At 49.2% G+C, this 16,225-nt stretch overlaps 1 protein-coding gene across 2 annotated transcripts in view; it reads right to left on the reverse strand.

Moving 5' to 3' along the window:
* The window catches only part of ACACB (acetyl-CoA carboxylase beta), a 102,556-nt gene that overhangs the window by 21,870 nt on the left and 64,461 nt on the right, over nucleotides 1–16,225 (reverse strand). For both annotated transcript variants that reach the window (XM_036904003.2, XM_057492197.1), the window contains 15 exons: nucleotides 15,947–16,093; nucleotides 14,289–14,477; nucleotides 12,745–12,845; nucleotides 11,136–11,224; nucleotides 10,922–11,046; nucleotides 10,119–10,232; nucleotides 9,867–9,980; nucleotides 9,251–9,340; nucleotides 6,205–6,323; nucleotides 4,468–4,605; nucleotides 3,581–3,680; nucleotides 3,386–3,493; nucleotides 1,764–1,820; nucleotides 1,507–1,548; nucleotides 329–544 (listed from right to left, as the gene is read on the reverse strand). In XM_036904003.2, coding sequence (XP_036759898.2) covers nucleotides 329–544; nucleotides 1,507–1,548; nucleotides 1,764–1,820; nucleotides 3,386–3,493; nucleotides 3,581–3,680; nucleotides 4,468–4,605; nucleotides 6,205–6,323; nucleotides 9,251–9,340; nucleotides 9,867–9,980; nucleotides 10,119–10,232; nucleotides 10,922–11,046; nucleotides 11,136–11,224; nucleotides 12,745–12,845; nucleotides 14,289–14,477; nucleotides 15,947–16,093 — 1,749 coding nt within the window. The remainder of the gene's footprint in view (nucleotides 1–328; nucleotides 545–1,506; nucleotides 1,549–1,763; nucleotides 1,821–3,385; nucleotides 3,494–3,580; nucleotides 3,681–4,467; nucleotides 4,606–6,204; nucleotides 6,324–9,250; nucleotides 9,341–9,866; nucleotides 9,981–10,118; nucleotides 10,233–10,921; nucleotides 11,047–11,135; nucleotides 11,225–12,744; nucleotides 12,846–14,288; nucleotides 14,478–15,946; nucleotides 16,094–16,225) is intronic.

The raw sequence follows: 16,225 nt of genomic DNA on the forward strand, positions 1-16,225 counted from the left end.
AACAATGAAAACTGATCACGTTCTCAAACAGTAAATATGAGAAATGCCCTGAATAAACCAATATCTTTCTATTCTGTCAATTCTTTCCTTATGCAGAGAGATCCACACAAAACATGGAAACAGACCTGCAGGGCACCAGCCGACACAAAAACAGGCCATTTTGCTGTCTGCCTGCCCCCAAGGCCAGAGTGTCACAGCTGCGGGCTCTGTGTACTCAGGGCACCCCGTGGTCCCCAGCATGCAGCTCAGAACAGGAACCCAATGAAGGGAAGGCCAGCGCATGAGTGACAAACTCAGAGGGAGAAAGAAAGCCTCCAGGACGCTTTACCTTTGTGATCAGGTCCGAGTGCCTGATGATGGCACGGATGAAGAACCTATGATCTGTCACTTCTGTGCCTTCTTTGACTCTGGCAGCACCCAGGTAAAGGTGCATCTTGTGGTTGGCACAGGGCACGGCGGTGAGATCAAAGTTGCGCATCCGGCTGAGCTCCAGCTGGAAGGCCAGGGCGGGCTCCAAATGACGGTAAATGCGATCTTCGGCAAACTGCAGGCCGTCCGGGGAGAGCAGACACACAGACACGGAATTTGACAATGGGGTCCCCTGACTGGTCTGCACCCCGTACTGGTCACTGTAAGCAACCCCCAGAGCTCACGAGATCTGGGATTTTGCATAGGTCCGGAGGAAGCCATGAGCACTGCAAGTCTGGTGTGCTGGCCTTTGCCACAGCTGCCAGGTGAGCCTGGCTAGTCCGCAGCACCCACCGGCACACCTGGGCTACTCTCCAACTGTCACAGCACAGAGCATTTCTCAACAAGTCACTAACCCCTGGTTTCTTTGGGGAAATTGGTCCCCAAAGGGAAGCAACTCACAGTGCTGGAACCTGAACTGGAGAGAAGATAAAGAACCTAAAGAAAAGCTGGGTCTTAACTAAGGCTTTGGATAAATTAAAATACAAAATACTGAATTGGGGGGAGTCTTGAATCTTCGCTAGGGGCAAGCCCACCTATTCTAGAGCAGGGTTCAGCCAGGTTTTTCTTACAGGGCCAGAGAGGGAAGGTGTTGGGCTCATGGACCATTAAGTGTGTCCCAACTACTTGATTCTGCCGACGGAGCGAGAAAGCTACAGTAGGTAAGATGCTATCAAATGGGTGTGGCCATGTTCCAATCAACAGGAGGCTGGCCTGTAAGCCGTGGCTTGCCAACCACTGTTCTAGAAGAACATAAGACAGAGAGGTTGGGAAAACTGGCCTGGGTACACCAGCAGCCACAAAAATTATCCACATGAAAGAGAAGCTTATAGAAGGCTGGCAGGTGGGAAGCACAAGGTCTGAGCGCCACATCGAAACACAGGGCTCTCATCGGAATCATAAGCCCAGAGGAAGCCTGGAGTCTATACAAAAGTTGCATATTTCAGAATATGGGGACAATCAGGAATGGAGACTATATTCCTCCTGAATATCAAAGGTGCCAGGAAGACAGAACAATGTCATTCCTTTTCATCATACCTCGTCTCTTGCTCTGAATGTGAAAAACTTGGGAAATTCTTTCTGCAAAAAGAAATCCATACAAAAGGCAATTAAATCAAGCAAGACTGATGTGAACATGTGTATACTTGTTTGGTGATTTTAAACCATAACCCAAGTCACTTCTAGCATGAATCACTGGGGAAGCTGTCTCTTCTCCAGAGATTGATCTCACCCACTCCATCTACAGAGTCTGGAACAGAAAAGGCTCATGCGGATGCGCGGAGGATCGGACTGACCTCTTGGGCAATCAGGAACGTGATTCTTCGCAGCCCATAATCCACAAGGATGTTTTTCTGCATTAAAAAAACCAAACACACCATGCAATAGTATCAGCCACAAAAAGCAATGATGCGCTGGTACATGTCACCACACGGATGAACCTGAAGACGTGATGCTGAGTGAAAGGCAGACAGAACACTGCATACTGTCTGGTTCCATATATGTGAAATGTCCAGAATAGGAAAATCCATGGAGATAGAAGGTAGATCAGTGGTTGCTGAGAGCCGGGGGAAGGGTGTGGGGCTGAGGGGAAATGGGAGTGTTCACTAATGCGTACAGGGTCTTTTTTGGTGGGAGGTTGGGAGGTGAAAATGTTCTAAAATATAATTATTTTGGTCACCCACACTGCAGGATTCCTCATGGCTCACACCTTCCATGGGTGGTTCTGGCATCCCTCCCACCGCCCTCTCAGGTAAATGACACCAAGTACCCAAGTGCCATTAGATTTGGTTAGGGGGGAGGGCAAACTCTCCACCAGCTTGAAGGTCACCTTATCTATGCCAGGGAATGCCAAGTTGAAAATTCAGGAAGGATGTCAGCTCTGTCAAGAAAAACCAGGCTGGAGGGAAACAGGCCAATATTTTCATCACGTGGCTGGATGATGATGGGGTGGTGGGTTTGGTTTTAAAACCTACTTTTCAGATATGTCTGCAACCCTAAGTATTTTCTACAATGAACATCATTATGTTTGTTGATTAATCACAGAAAAGCTGAGTGAATCACCAACGATAATGTCCCTGAGCTTTCATGGCACTATCCTCAACACAGCATCATTTGCCCAACATTTCCTGTCTAGGAAATGTCAGGCCAGGTTCCCTGAGGGATGCCAAGTCAGAGGACGTAAGAGGTGTCCTTCTCACCAGATAATAAAGAAAATACAACACATAAATAGAAAAAGAAACTAAAAAGCAAAGTGTTCTTGGAGACAAAGTCAGGAGGGTCAAGAACTAACAGCGAGATAGCATGTGTGGCAGATCTGATTAATTTATGATAATCTAAATGTATAATTTATTAAGAATCTCAGCATCTCCTTTTACATATGGGGAAAGTAAGGATCTGCTCCCTATGCTTGCCACGCTGCTCCACATCCATCTGTCTGCAGCTGAGGTCCTCAAGCGCATGTAACAGCTGTCCCTACCACTGGGGCAAGAATATATGCCAATGGCTTCCATGTATTTATAAAACCACCTGTGGCTATTTACATACATGGCTGTCAGTGTAAGTAACCATCTGAAAATTATGAGTTTTCTGGGTTATCTCAACAAAAACATCCCCCCAAATACAAAACTACCTATGGTATGTGTCTTCTGTCTAAGTGGTGTATGTACTGTGTCACTTCATCATTGCAACATCCTCAGAGAGAGACATGCCAGCCCGGTGTTACTGGGAAAGAAGCTAAGACCTGCCATGTCCAGCCACCGCTGCCCACAGTCTCCGGCCCCAAGGAGGGGGAAGACTCGGCTGGGGCCAAGTCTCTAGCTCTAAAGCACCTAGCAGGACTTGGGCGCACGGGACGCCTCACCCAAACAGCCCCTCCTCCTCCTGCAGGGACCAAGGCACAGAGGCATGCCCAGCATACCTTGGACTGTGCAAACGTCCGGAAAATCGGCACCAGCTCCTCATCCTCCAGGTGGTCTGCGCACTGGATAGCCACGTTTAGGATGTGGATTGGCTCGTCTCTGAGGCTCTGGGAGAGCAAAAGAGGGCGGGTGGTGGAAGGGCCTGGGGCCCCACCCCGCCCCCTCCTCAGCCTGCTCCCCACTCGGACACTTACCGTGCTGTCGTCCTCAGAGTACAGGGATGCATGGGCCTTGCTGAAGAGGGGGATGTCCCTGGGCATGTTGGCGAAGCAGGAGATGACTTCGTCAAAGTTCCTGGGAGCGTGGGAAAGAGAGGGAAGGCTGAGGGGCCGCTGCCCGCGTGGCCATAGGTCAGACCCTCCTCTTTCCCACCACCACGCTGTGAGCTCAGCCAACTCCGTGCAGCCTGCTCAGTTCCGAGGCGCCGCCGATTTGGTCTTTCCCAAAAGCGAAGAATGAACCTATGTGAGCTGAGATTGGGCAGGGATGTCCACCATTCTTGGGCATCAGCTGGGCTCCTGTCAGCAGCTGGGAGGTCCTCCCAACCCCACCTCACCTCTCCGAGTCAACTAAGGAGAATACAAGGGATCGCTACACCTCCTGAGACTGCTGTGAAGACACAACAAAATAATCCAGGCACAATGCATCCCACAGAGGAACGGGTTGGAAAAAGGGCAATAATATTAGGACTGACAGCTAACATCCAATGAGCATATTATTTAGATATTAACTATACTTTAAATACAATGTTGAATATATACTATCTTGTTTAATTTTCATGGTGACCCTATGAAATAGGTCCTTCTCTTATTTGCATTACACAGGTGGGAAAACTACAGAACACAGAGGTTAAATAACTTGCTCCTGCTTACAGTTAGGAAGCTCAGGGCCAGGATTCAAATGCAGGTGGGATGACCTGAAAGCCCACACTCCTGGCTCTGATGTTATTATTCTGCTATTACTAATTCACCGTGCCGCACCCATCCTGTGTGTCAAAAGGACCCCCAAAGGCAGGGGAGCAGGAGAAGCTCGCTCGGCCCCTCTGCTCAGGGTGCTGGGGAGACCGGGCCACGCTGGGTACCTGGTGAAATCCTCGAATCTCCGGAAGGCGACCATGGCGCCCATCCGCTGGCACAGTGGGGAGAAGCCGCTGTCCATGAAGAGCTCAGTGCTGTGCCTCAGCAGATCAGGGTTGGTGACACTGATGGGCACGGCCATCCTGCAGGGAGAGGGAAAGTGGGGAGTGAGGTGGCTGGTCGCAGAGCTGGCCGCAAGAGCTGTTCCTGCCCTGGAAGCCTCGGTGAGCCAGACCGGCATTAGAGCCCTCCCACATGGGTGCTTGAATTTGGGGGTGGGAGGAACTGATGTCGGGGCAGGGGCAGAGTCTCATCTGGTTCCTCGGGACCTGGTGCAGACTAAGAGCTCAACAAGTGAGGGGCTGAGCAAATGACACATGCGAACAAGTCCGGTCCCAACACGGTCCCCAGGGAAATCCAGGGCGGTGAACTGAGCCACAGAGAACGAGCACTCAGCCCCCATTTCTCCTGGAGACCCCGTCCCGGGCGGCTGGTAAGGGGGCAGGCTTGGTTTTGAGGTTGAATTTGGCCCACAGATTGATTTTGGTCCATGCAGCATTTTTAATGTACTCCTATATATTAGTTATTGAAAAGTTGAGGGATTTTTTTTTTTAAGTCTAGATATTTTGTTTCTCTTGGAGAAAAATGTGGAAAGATTTGGCCTCATTGGGCTGCTCCCCTGGAGCCAGAACAGCAGCCCCTCCGGCAGGGCCACGCTCTCCAGCTCCCACCTCTGGGCTGCGCTCACAGCCCCTTGGGCCTGGACCTGTCCTGGCTGCAGCCCCCACAAAGCCCTGCTGGCCTCTCATCTGACCTCCCCCGAGGTCCTCTGACCCAACTCACAATGCTTCCGACTCTAACACATAGGTGTGGAGAGCCCATCCAGGCCTTCTGGGGGTGACACCACTCCTCATGGCCCTTCCCGTAAGGAGGCCTTGAACAGCAGAGGTGTGGGGGCGGCAGCAGGTGGCTCTCCTCAGAGGCCGCGGCCCAATGTGGGCTTCCAGCACACCCAGCTGACAGCGACAGCAAGGACCTGAGGGGGTCAGGGAACCCCTCCAGGACTCACTGTCTCTGAGGGTCAACACAGCACCCAACACCCAAACTAAGGGCCACAACCAACAACACGACGCAGTGCAGGTCACTCCTAACAAGGCAGAGCAGCCCACGGACTTCAGGAGAGCCACGCACCGCCGGATACTATTCACAGCATCTGTGATCATCATTATAGGGTTCCTGACAGTCACCAACAACTTTCTGCAGGCCAGGCACTGTCCTAAATGTTGTATGTGCCTTCTCTCATTTGCTCCTCATGATGGTCCAGGACAGCACCACCCAACAGAACTTTTCTGTGATGGAATGTTCTTGAACTGCAATGTCCAATATGGCAGCCACAAGCCACATGTGGCTATTGAGCACTTGGAATGCAGCTGGGATGACTAAGGAAGTGGATTTTTAATCTAATTTTCATTCATTTTCATTTAACTAGCCCACATGTGGGTAGTGGTTACCATATGAGACAGTTCAGGTGTACAGGGTAGCACTGGATTATCTCCATTTTGCAGAGGAGAGAACGACAATGTGGGAAGGCCCCACAGTGCAGAAGTGGGGCTCCTGACATCTCCCCAGCAGTGTTCCCAGACATACGTGCTGGGTCCCTCCAGGGACAGGACCGCAGGGGTCAGGTAGCAAAGAAACACCAGCCCCCCCACCCCACCCACCCAGTGCGCACCACTCCATACCGGTTCGGGTGGGAGGAGGGCAGCATGAACTGGAATTCTACGACACAGGTGTCGTCCGGGAGCTGCCGGTGCTGCAGACTGTTTAACTCATAGGCGATGTAGCCTCTCCTCACATAAACCTAGTGGGGCAGAAGCGCAGGAGACATTCTCTCAGTGGGCACCACCCAGTGCCTTCAAAACCTGACAAAACTCAGACTGCAAGGATACAGGAAATGACCTCTAACTGATCTCCAGGCAGTAGTTAAACAAGCAAATTTGCTCACATTTCATAATGTTACTTTCTCTGCAAAGGGCTGGATAGTAAATATGTTAAGGCTTTGCGGGATAGATAATCTCTATTGCAACTAATTCTGCTGTGGGAGCATGGAAGTGGCTACAGACAACATGTAAATGAATGGGCATGGCGGTGTTTCAATAAAACTTTATTTACAAATCAGGCAATGGGCAAGATGTGGCTCATGGTCTATAGGTCGCCATCTTCTGCTTTAGGGTAACACTGTCCCAACAGAAATGGAATACTAGCCATGTAGGTAATCTTAAATTAATTTAAAATTTCCTGGTAGCCACTTAACAAAAAGGCCACAGGTAAAATAATATTAATAATATACTTCATTTCATCCCCCAAACCTAAAATATTATTATTTCAACATGTAATCAATACAAAGAATTATAGAGGTATTTAAAATCCTTTCTTTATACGAAGTCTTTAGAATCTAGTGTGTATTTTACACTTACAGCACAGCTCAATTGAAACTAGCTACATTTCAAGTGCCCACTAAGTTACATGTGGCTTGGGGTTGTCCTATTGGACAGCACAGTTCTGGAGTTTAACAATTGGGAGTTTTTTAACTCAATGAGGAATCCAACGATTATGCCATAAGAATTAACATACAGGCCTAATTGCCATCCTTTAAAAGGCCTGGCTTGCAAGGCTGGCCATTGGCTAATATCTGGGATCTTGGATTTGGGGAACAAATAAGAAAGGTTCATGGCACCTAATGTGCAAATACTGATTTATGTTGAACATGTGCCTTCTTTCTGGAAGTTTAGAATTTTGGTACATAGTAGGCAAAGAGTGCCTCTGTGACCAGCCACCAATAAAAACCCTGGGTGCTGAGTGTCTAATGAGCTGTCACAACCCGTTGCTTAGGGAATTAGAAGTGCCTGGAGGACCACTGGAAGCTTGTGCCTGGTCTCCTCTGGACTTCAACCCATGCACTTGTTCCCTCTGCTCTGTGCCTTGTGTCCTTTTGCTGTAATAAATCACGGCTGTGGGCACAAAACAATATGCTGAGCCCCGCGAGCCTCCCTAGCAAATCAAACCTGGAAATGGGGTGGTCTTGGGGGCTCCAGACACATTTAAAGCAGAACAAAACTCTACATATCTCAAGAGCCCAAGTAATAATGTCATGTTCACAATGCTCATCTTGAGTCATGGAGGAAAGGTTGGATTATGTTTAATCAATCTGAACAAAGTGATGGAATGCATAAAGCCCTCTAGAAAATTCCCTAGAAATAAATGGGATTTAGCACTTTGAAAATGAGAAACACAGGCTGCTGCTTTCCACCTGACATAGGATCCCCCCCAAATAGGTTAGATGCTTGGATGACAGGCAGCAACAGTGATCAATACGCACTTCAGATGCTCACTCACTCACCTGCACATCATCCTGTGAGGTAGGTATCACCGCCTTACTAAAGCATGAGGCTCTCAGAAAGTCCAAAGAAGGAAAGCAACTTGCCAGACATCATACAGCTCAGACCTTGCAGATGTTGCTCTCTCTGCCTGGAATCTCTCCACTTCTCCCTCCCACCAATTTGTACTTGCTCTTTATATGCCTCCATATGACTCTCTCATCGAAGCCTGAGTTGAAGCTTTTTGTAAGGTGAAATCCTGCTTTCCAATTCTCCCCGAGGCTGTATTTTCCCTCTGTAATGACCCGTGTGTAACTAAAGAAATATTTAGTGTGTCTTTCCCCAGACACAAAGAAGCTTCAGGAGGGCAGAGACTATGGTTGTTCTCCGCTATATTCCCAGGGCCTGGCATACGGTAGTAGCTCTCAAAAAATGCTGTTGAAAATTGGAGAGAGGATAGAAAAGCATATAAGAGCTGCATTGTGTCTCACTGCTGAAAACGAAAAGCAGGTCCTGAGCAGGACTCTTTTGAGTTGAAACCAGGAAGGAGGTAAAAACTGCAGGTCCAGGAGACTCTCTGGCTATTATATACTCACAAGCCCAAAATGGTCTCCATGGAGACCCAGTCAACCTTCCAGCATCAGGACGGGTGACCCAGAGTCTAAACGATGTTAGAAGGCACCGTGGCGGCCACAGGGCACCAAGACTCAAAGATCATAGCATGAAGAAGTGAGAAAAAACCACCAAGGGAAGAGAGTCCAACTGGAAACAGGACATCATCCCCTATTTCCTTGAAAGGATTCTCAAGGAGCAAATTTAACTCTGTGCTGCCTTGAAATTAACAGAAAAGCTTTCAGTCCCTGAATTCAGGAAGCCCAGATGGGGAGTAGGTGGCCCGGCTCTAAGCGGGGTTTTGCTGCTTGTCAGGCCCTTCTCAGCCCCGTCCCTCAGGGAGGGCACCTTAAATCATCTCCTCGGCTCCTTCCAGCACTTGTGGTTCCAAGTAGGAAGGTCTTTCAAGGGTATCCAATGCAAGGGAGCAGGAAAGTTTGGAACGGTACCAGGGACTCAGCTTTTGGTGGCCAGTACGTAATGGTGCCCTACCTAGATGGCACTAGAATGGCACACGAGACAGCAGGGCTTACCAGCAAGGACTCTGCATGGAGACCTAGCATGAATCCTGGCTCTGCCTCGTCCTAGCTGTGTGCCTTTGGGGAAGTTGCTTCACCTCTCTGAGCCTCACTTCCCTTTTCTGTAATAGGTACAGTAATGGTACCTACCTTGTAGAAAGATTGACAGATCACATTTGCAGGGCCTGAGGCCTGAGGTCAGGCATGTGGCAGACAGACAGCAGATACTGCAACTGGCATGTCAGTACTGACGCTGCTATGTGGGCCTCTTGCCTACTTACCTCTAAGGATGCCATGCAAACGACTTTGTTAGCATGGTAGAAGAAAGTGGGCAGGACATCAAATATGGTCGTTTCTGAGAGTATTAATTTCTACAGGAAATAGGGAAAAAAGGAAATAGGAGGCTTTAACCAACAGTCAGATGAGCTGTGGGGGGCAAGGAGGGGAAGCCAGTGGTGTCATCATTATCACGAAACGCTGCCAGTGCCCCAGGCCTGTAAGGTCTGGGACAGGAAGCAGCCCTGGATGACTGTACCTAGGGCTCTCAGTTTCCCACAAAGAGAGGGTGCCTGGAAGCTTGTTAATGAGCCAGAGTTGCGGGGTGGGGGGGCCCTGTAAAGATGAAGCCATGTCTCAGCCATGTGAGTGCTAGCAGTTTCAAACATGCTCCATCACATCTGAATTGTTTAAATCATACTCCTGGGTGAGCCTTGCCACCTGCTGCTGTCCGTCCTGCAGGGTGGAACTTCTCCCAAAGCTTCCCTGAGGCCCCCTGGGGCAGCCCTGGCCATCTGAGGGCCAGCACATATAGGGCAGGGGCAGCCACTTCCCCGAGGGCCCCCTGGGGCCACAGTGCACACTGTGGAAGGTGGATGGAAGGACAGGAGACAGCCTCACCTTGAGGTTTTCTGGGCAGAACTGGTGGCCATACATGTCGATGGCAGAGAGGAAAATGGACTCCACCTGGTTGTGCCTGAGCTCGTAGGAGGGGAGGTGGGAGGCAATCAGGACCTGCACAGGGAGGAGATGGAGGGGCGGGGGTGACCCAACCTCACAGGGGAGAAGCCGAGGCCAGGCCATGCAGGTCGGGCGGGGGAGGGCAGCAGAGGGGCTGTGCACAGCGGGGATGATGGCACCTTGCGGCCCTACCTGTCTGGCTCTGAGGGCCACCTTGCAGTGCTCGCTTTTGCTCAGCTGAGTGAGCTCGTTGAGGATGGAGGTCAGCTCGTCCGACAGGGAAGGGTCTGGGCCACAAAGCTCATCCTTTGGGGGACAGAAGCCCAAGCCAAATGGCTTTTATCCGCCACAAGGAAACATACCAGCACTCACTCACCCACGCCGCGGCTGCCCCATCACGCCAGACTGCTGCTCAGCTCTCTGAACACACCTGGTACAGCCTAATAAACTCTCAGCCACTGGGCACTTGCACCCACCATTCATCTACCTCAAAGCATGCTCTAAACACCCAGTAAGAAGAAAGAAACAAGTCTCTGCATCACTAAGAGTAGCCAGTGATTTTGAGGTCCTTACTATGTGCCAGGCAAGACCCTTTCATATTCATGTCTCCAGATTCTCCCAACTCTGAGGAGTTACTACCATGATCCCCATTTTACAGATGTGGAAACTGAGACTGGGAGGGGCAATATGCCTTGCCCAAAGCATGTCGGGATGCCCAAGGCCCAGTAGGTGCTCTGTGAGTGTTAAATTACAATCTCCCCCAGGGGGGGTGACAAATCCCACCCACTGTCTGGTTTTACAAACAAAGTTTTTAAGCAGAACACAGCCATCCCTTTGACTTATGTTGTACAATGGCAGGGCAGCATTGAGAGGTCAGGACAGAGACTCCCTGACCAGCAAAATCTAAAATATTTACTCTCTGTCACATTCCAGAAAAAGTCTGCAGACCCCTCAGTCACCCCGGCTCTGGGTACAGGGTGCCCTTTCCTGCTTACAATCAACATGATCACCAGCTGGTTCTTCTTGGCCACCTGCGAGTGGGAAAAGATGCAGTCCAGCACCTGGGACATGTCTGGCTTCAGCTGCTCCCTGAGGTTTATCACACACTTGTCATAGTGGGCTAGAGGGAGACAAAAGGCCACAGACGTTAGGGCTTGGGGTCCCCTCATGCTCTGTGGGCTTGTCACCAATGCCAGTGGAGACCCTTGCCTTGTTGGAAATGGTGCTCGACGCTTAAGTATCTTCGCAGGAGATCCAATACCACTGTCTTCATGTAGCCGCGGGTTCCGCTGCGGTATCTGGGGAGGAAGGCTGCTTTAATGATCAACTCCACTTCCTGGCCTCCCTGAGTATCTACAGCCAGTGCTGTTATGATTTCACAAAAAAGAAAACAGACATAAAGTATCTGGAGGCTGCATGCTCTAATCCTCATGCCTGTGAGGGATGCATGAGTCAGCCCATCTGCACTAACCCTGCAGGCCAAAGAGAGCACGGACTTGCCCAATGTCAGACATCAGACCAGAGGCCACGCCTGAGCCTGTGGATGGCGCCTGTCTGCTCCCAGAGAGAAGGAAAAATACAGATTTGGGATGCTGAAAGGTGTCAGCAGGGTTGAAAACAAAAACTACCAATTAACCATCCAAGGTATAAAGTTTGAAAAAAAAATTAAAAAGACAGTATCAAGAAGATCCCTGTGTAAATTTCACTTCTTTTTTAAAACCAAATTCTAACCTGGATGCTTCCTAAAACATTTCCTCTTCTAAATAATTTCTGAACTCAGGGAAATGAGTTTCTTAGGAGATGGGACACTGAGTTTTAGGGACGTTGAAACCAGTTTAACCTAAGAATCATCAAATGACAATGATAGAAAAAGAACCTACAACATTCATTTAGTCAAATGTGACTTAAAAAAAAAAGGCCACACAGGACAGAGCTTTGATATTTATGTGTAACCTGCAAAAATCTGCTAGGGAATCTGATTAATTTGTCATTTTTTCATTTATTTTCTAGGCATTTCTCTGAAGCTAATGGATGGGTTTAAGGTTAGCGGTTGAAGTGTTCTGGAGAGGGACTCCCCTCCTAACCCTGGGCTTTGAGATCCTCTCTTCGTGGGGAATCCCCACTAAGATCCCCTTCCTCAGCTGCAACCCTAAATTGTCAACGAGTCCCCATGAGCCAGGGAGCTCCCTGAAAAGAAGGGCAGTCTCCTCCAGTCCTACATTCTCTGCACTTCTGGTAGTTTCTGTACCTGGTAAACATGCTCTGAATTAATTCACTGCAGTCTGAGAATAAGCAAAGCTTTCTTGCTAGGGAGGGTTTTCGTACAAAATGGCAGTTCTTTTTATCATCAGAACAGCTCTCTGCACTCAACAGCTACTTAAGACAAACTACAAATTCTTCATCAACTCTCCTTTGCAATGATCCTTAAAAGACAGCCCTGATAATTTACATTGTTCTTTCTGGCACATAAAGCATTTCACCCAATTGTCTCATAATCAAAACTACCACGAGTACTCGTTATGTGTCAGCACTTTACAAAAGTTAATCCACTCTTAACTCAGAATGACTTATTGTGTGTGATGTTGTTGTTTTTCCCATTTTACAGACTAGCAAGTTGAGATCTGCAGAAGTAAAGTGCCTTGCCCAGGGTTTGTTGTTAGGAATGGCTATGCCAGGGCCATAATCAGGGTCTTTGGACCCCATGTGCCATCTCCTGGTTCAAGCCTGCCCTTAAGAGAGCCCCCAAGCACCATATTAGGGCGACACATGAGAGGAGTCAGTGTGACAACTGACACTCCGTGGGGGACCCGGGACTTACCTCTGGACCAACTGCACGATGCTCTGGGTATTCATGAAGAAGACCTCCCGGTCGGCCTTCCGCTGCAGGGTGGCTGCGTGGCAGTCCAGGATGGTGGCTATCTGGGTGGGAAAACAGGACAAGGCTAGCCACTCACAAGCACACAATTCTGCGGCTGCACAGAAGTCATGGGAAGGGCTCACCATGGGCTCTCAAGGAGATTCTATTCCCCAAAATTCCAGCCCCAAAGCCTTCTGGCCACCCAGAAACAGCTCTCTTCATCCTGCTCAGACAACAGAAGATGTATGCACGTTCATACTATACCTCTCCACAGACAGGAATGCTCTGGGGAAAGAGGAGAAGGGAATTTCCAACCTCAGGGAGAATAAGGGCACTCGATGAGGGTTCTCATTTTATAATTAAATGTAATGTTACAGGCGTATTGCTTTTGTCAACAAAAAAAAATTTTTAAGAGAAAAACCTGCATCAATGACAAATTCCTGAAAGGTCCAAGTGTGTACTTTTCTCAATCAGGGTCCTTTAGAGTTTTGTTTTGGTTATTTTTTAGTTGAGATATAATTCACATACCATAGTATTTCCCCTTTTTAAAGTTTATGATTAATTCAGTGGTTTTAGTATAGCCAGAGTCGTGTGACCATCACCACTACCTGAAAGCATTTTCACCACCCCAAAAAGATGCCCTGTAACCATTCACAGCCATTCCCAATTCCCCTCCCCAGCCCTGGCAGCCACTAATCTATTTTCTTTCTCCATGGATTTGCCTACTTTGCACATTTCACCTAAACGGAATCATGCATGGTCTGTCATGATTGGCTTCTTTCACTCAGCAAAACAGCTTCAAGGTTCAGCCGTGTGATGGCATGAATCAGTATTTCATACCTTTTTATGGTAGAACAATATTCCACCCTCTAGAGTGGTTGACCCTGAGAATGATCTGACCTACGCTGAACTCTAGCTCCCCAAATCACTCCTGGGGGCAGGGGAGTGACAGTGGTAGGTGGCTCTAACCACACAGAGGGCAGAAGGTGGTTTGGCACAGGGGGCTCCTCCAAATGCAAATTACCTTTAAAAGGCTTGACAAAAGAAACCAGAAAAGCAAAAAAAAACCCACCAAAAAAATTTTAAAAAGAACAAATGAGGCCAGCATAGACTGACTAGCGATATTTTATACACCCCTGGGAATGTTTCCAATCTTAAAAAAATACTACATATACATATAATCCTAAGATCACTACCTTGAAAGACCAGAGGAAGAGAAGCTGCAAGCAAAACTCACACATGCCTCGATTGTGGCCAGCGCGTTTTTGGAAGACATTTGCTCTGTTTGCACCAACGGCTTGCTGCTATTCTGAATCTGAGTTTTACAGAGTGAGGCCTAGCAACTGTTCATGTTTATCTAAACTGCTGCTGCTTTGGGGAAAATGCGGGGATTCTGCAGAGGAGGCTCAAAAGAACTTTCAGCTCCCCCACATCGGAGGCCCAGAGTCCAGACAGACGGAGGTGAGTCTCTGAGGAGGCACGGGGGCTGGGTGGCGGACACACACCTGCTGGCTGGGGAACTGGCACAGCACTGAGGTGATGTTACTGGCATACTGAGCCATCACCCTGCGCACCGCCTTCTCCACGGGGCCAGGGATGTGGCCCGACACGCTGGTCATGATGTCCTGCAGCTCCAGCAGCGGCAGTGACGGGTGCCGGAGGGTCACCATGAGCTTCTGCACCCACTCCTTCAGCTGCAGCGGAAACACAGCATTGGCCAGAGGCCCTGCAGGGGTGTGGGCACCATGACCCACCATGGGGCACCCAACACACTCGACTGGCGCAGGCCCCACATGCTCGAGTGGCCAATGATCTGGACTCAGTGGTCTCTGGAACAGTCCAGGATGGAATGGCCCCCTGACCACCAGGGGAATACCCAGTTTCACCACCCAGAATGCCCCACTCCCCCTCCATGCATGGAGACGGCCAGTGGGGTGAGGGGATAAAGGTCTCATTTATGACAAGCTAACATTTGTGGGACACTTGCTTCGTGCCAGACACTGTTCTAAACCTGTAAGTGCACGTTCTCATTTGATCCTCAGACATAACCCTGCAAAGTAGGTAAATTATTATGCCCACTTACAGTTGAGGAAAATGAAACAGAGAGGCTAATTAAGTTACCCAAAGACACCCAGCTAGTAAGAAGAAAACTCTGGCCATGTAGCCCCAGAGACCCTTAACAGCTGTCCTAGGGTCTACCAGCAGCCAAAATGCCGACCGCCTCTGAACGAGAAGGATAATAATGGTCCTGACCCTGTAGCATGGCTGTGAGGCTTAAAAATGAAATGCTGCAGGCAAGCACAAAGACTAAATAATGTTGCAACTGTAGCAAAATCAATTAGGCAGCAGAGCATAGGAGCTAAGAGCATGGGCCTGAAGCCAAAAAACCAGGGTTCAAATCCCATCTTTGCCTCTTCTTGGGTGAAACAGGGCAAGTTTCTTAACCTCTCTGGGCCTCATTTTCCTCACCTGCACAATGGGAATAGAAGGAGTTCCTAATTCACAGGCTGATGGGAGGATTAAATGACTTAATACATTTTAAGGGCTTAGAGCAGTAGCTGGCACACAGTATGTACTAGATGGGGGCTGGCATTATAGGCCCCGCCTCATTATTAGCAGCAGCACCACGATCTGTCACCACCACCACCGCCACCACCACAATTTGCTGTTCTGAGATGCAGCTCAGTTTCCCTGCTATGGATGTTGAGTTTAGCACTACAGGCCTTCCACAGAGGACTGTGAATATGTAATTTCTTATTTCTCCAGAGAGCGAGTAGACAGCCTCTGCCCAGATGATGAAGAACCATAGCACTGTTTCTGACAAGAGCCCCCCCACTCTCTCTTTCAGAGGGTGACCCATATGGACTCCTTTCTTCACTTAGGACTGAACGTTCTAGGTGTTGAGCTGTGCTGAGTTGACCACAAAAAACTAATGCACCTTTTACAACAGTTTACCATCAAAGAGAACCACAGACCAATGGCTACAATCCAACAGAGGAATTCCCTGAGAACAGGTCCTCTATAAAGAGAGCAGAGGGCACCCGACGTTCTCATGCGTTGCTTCCCAGATGACCTCTGATCTCACGGAGGGAATCCTTCCGGCTCTTGACAGGGACCTGCACACGGGGGTAGAATACACATCTGCCCTTCACCCGTGACCTACCTTTATGCTAAAAATAGGCTCTGGCAGACAGTAGCCACTCATAATGTTGGTCAGGTTTTCCAGGACCCCGTGGAAAACCTGGTGCAGTTTCTCCCCAAGGATGGGCAGGGTTTGCTGGGAAGGGAGCTCTCCTGTGAATGGCTTGGCCTGAGGAGACACAACAGGAAGCAGAGGTCAAGGACACCACGGCCTCCTGCATGAGACAAGACAGCCCAGCCATGAGGCAGATCTACCACCGCACGTATAGACAATATAGTTCTGAAGAAGCCTGAGGAAAAA

Source organism: Manis pentadactyla, chromosome 14, assembly GCF_030020395.1.
Source record: "Manis pentadactyla isolate mManPen7 chromosome 14, mManPen7.hap1, whole genome shotgun sequence".
Lineage (NCBI taxonomy): Eukaryota > Metazoa > Chordata > Mammalia > Pholidota > Manidae > Manis > Manis pentadactyla.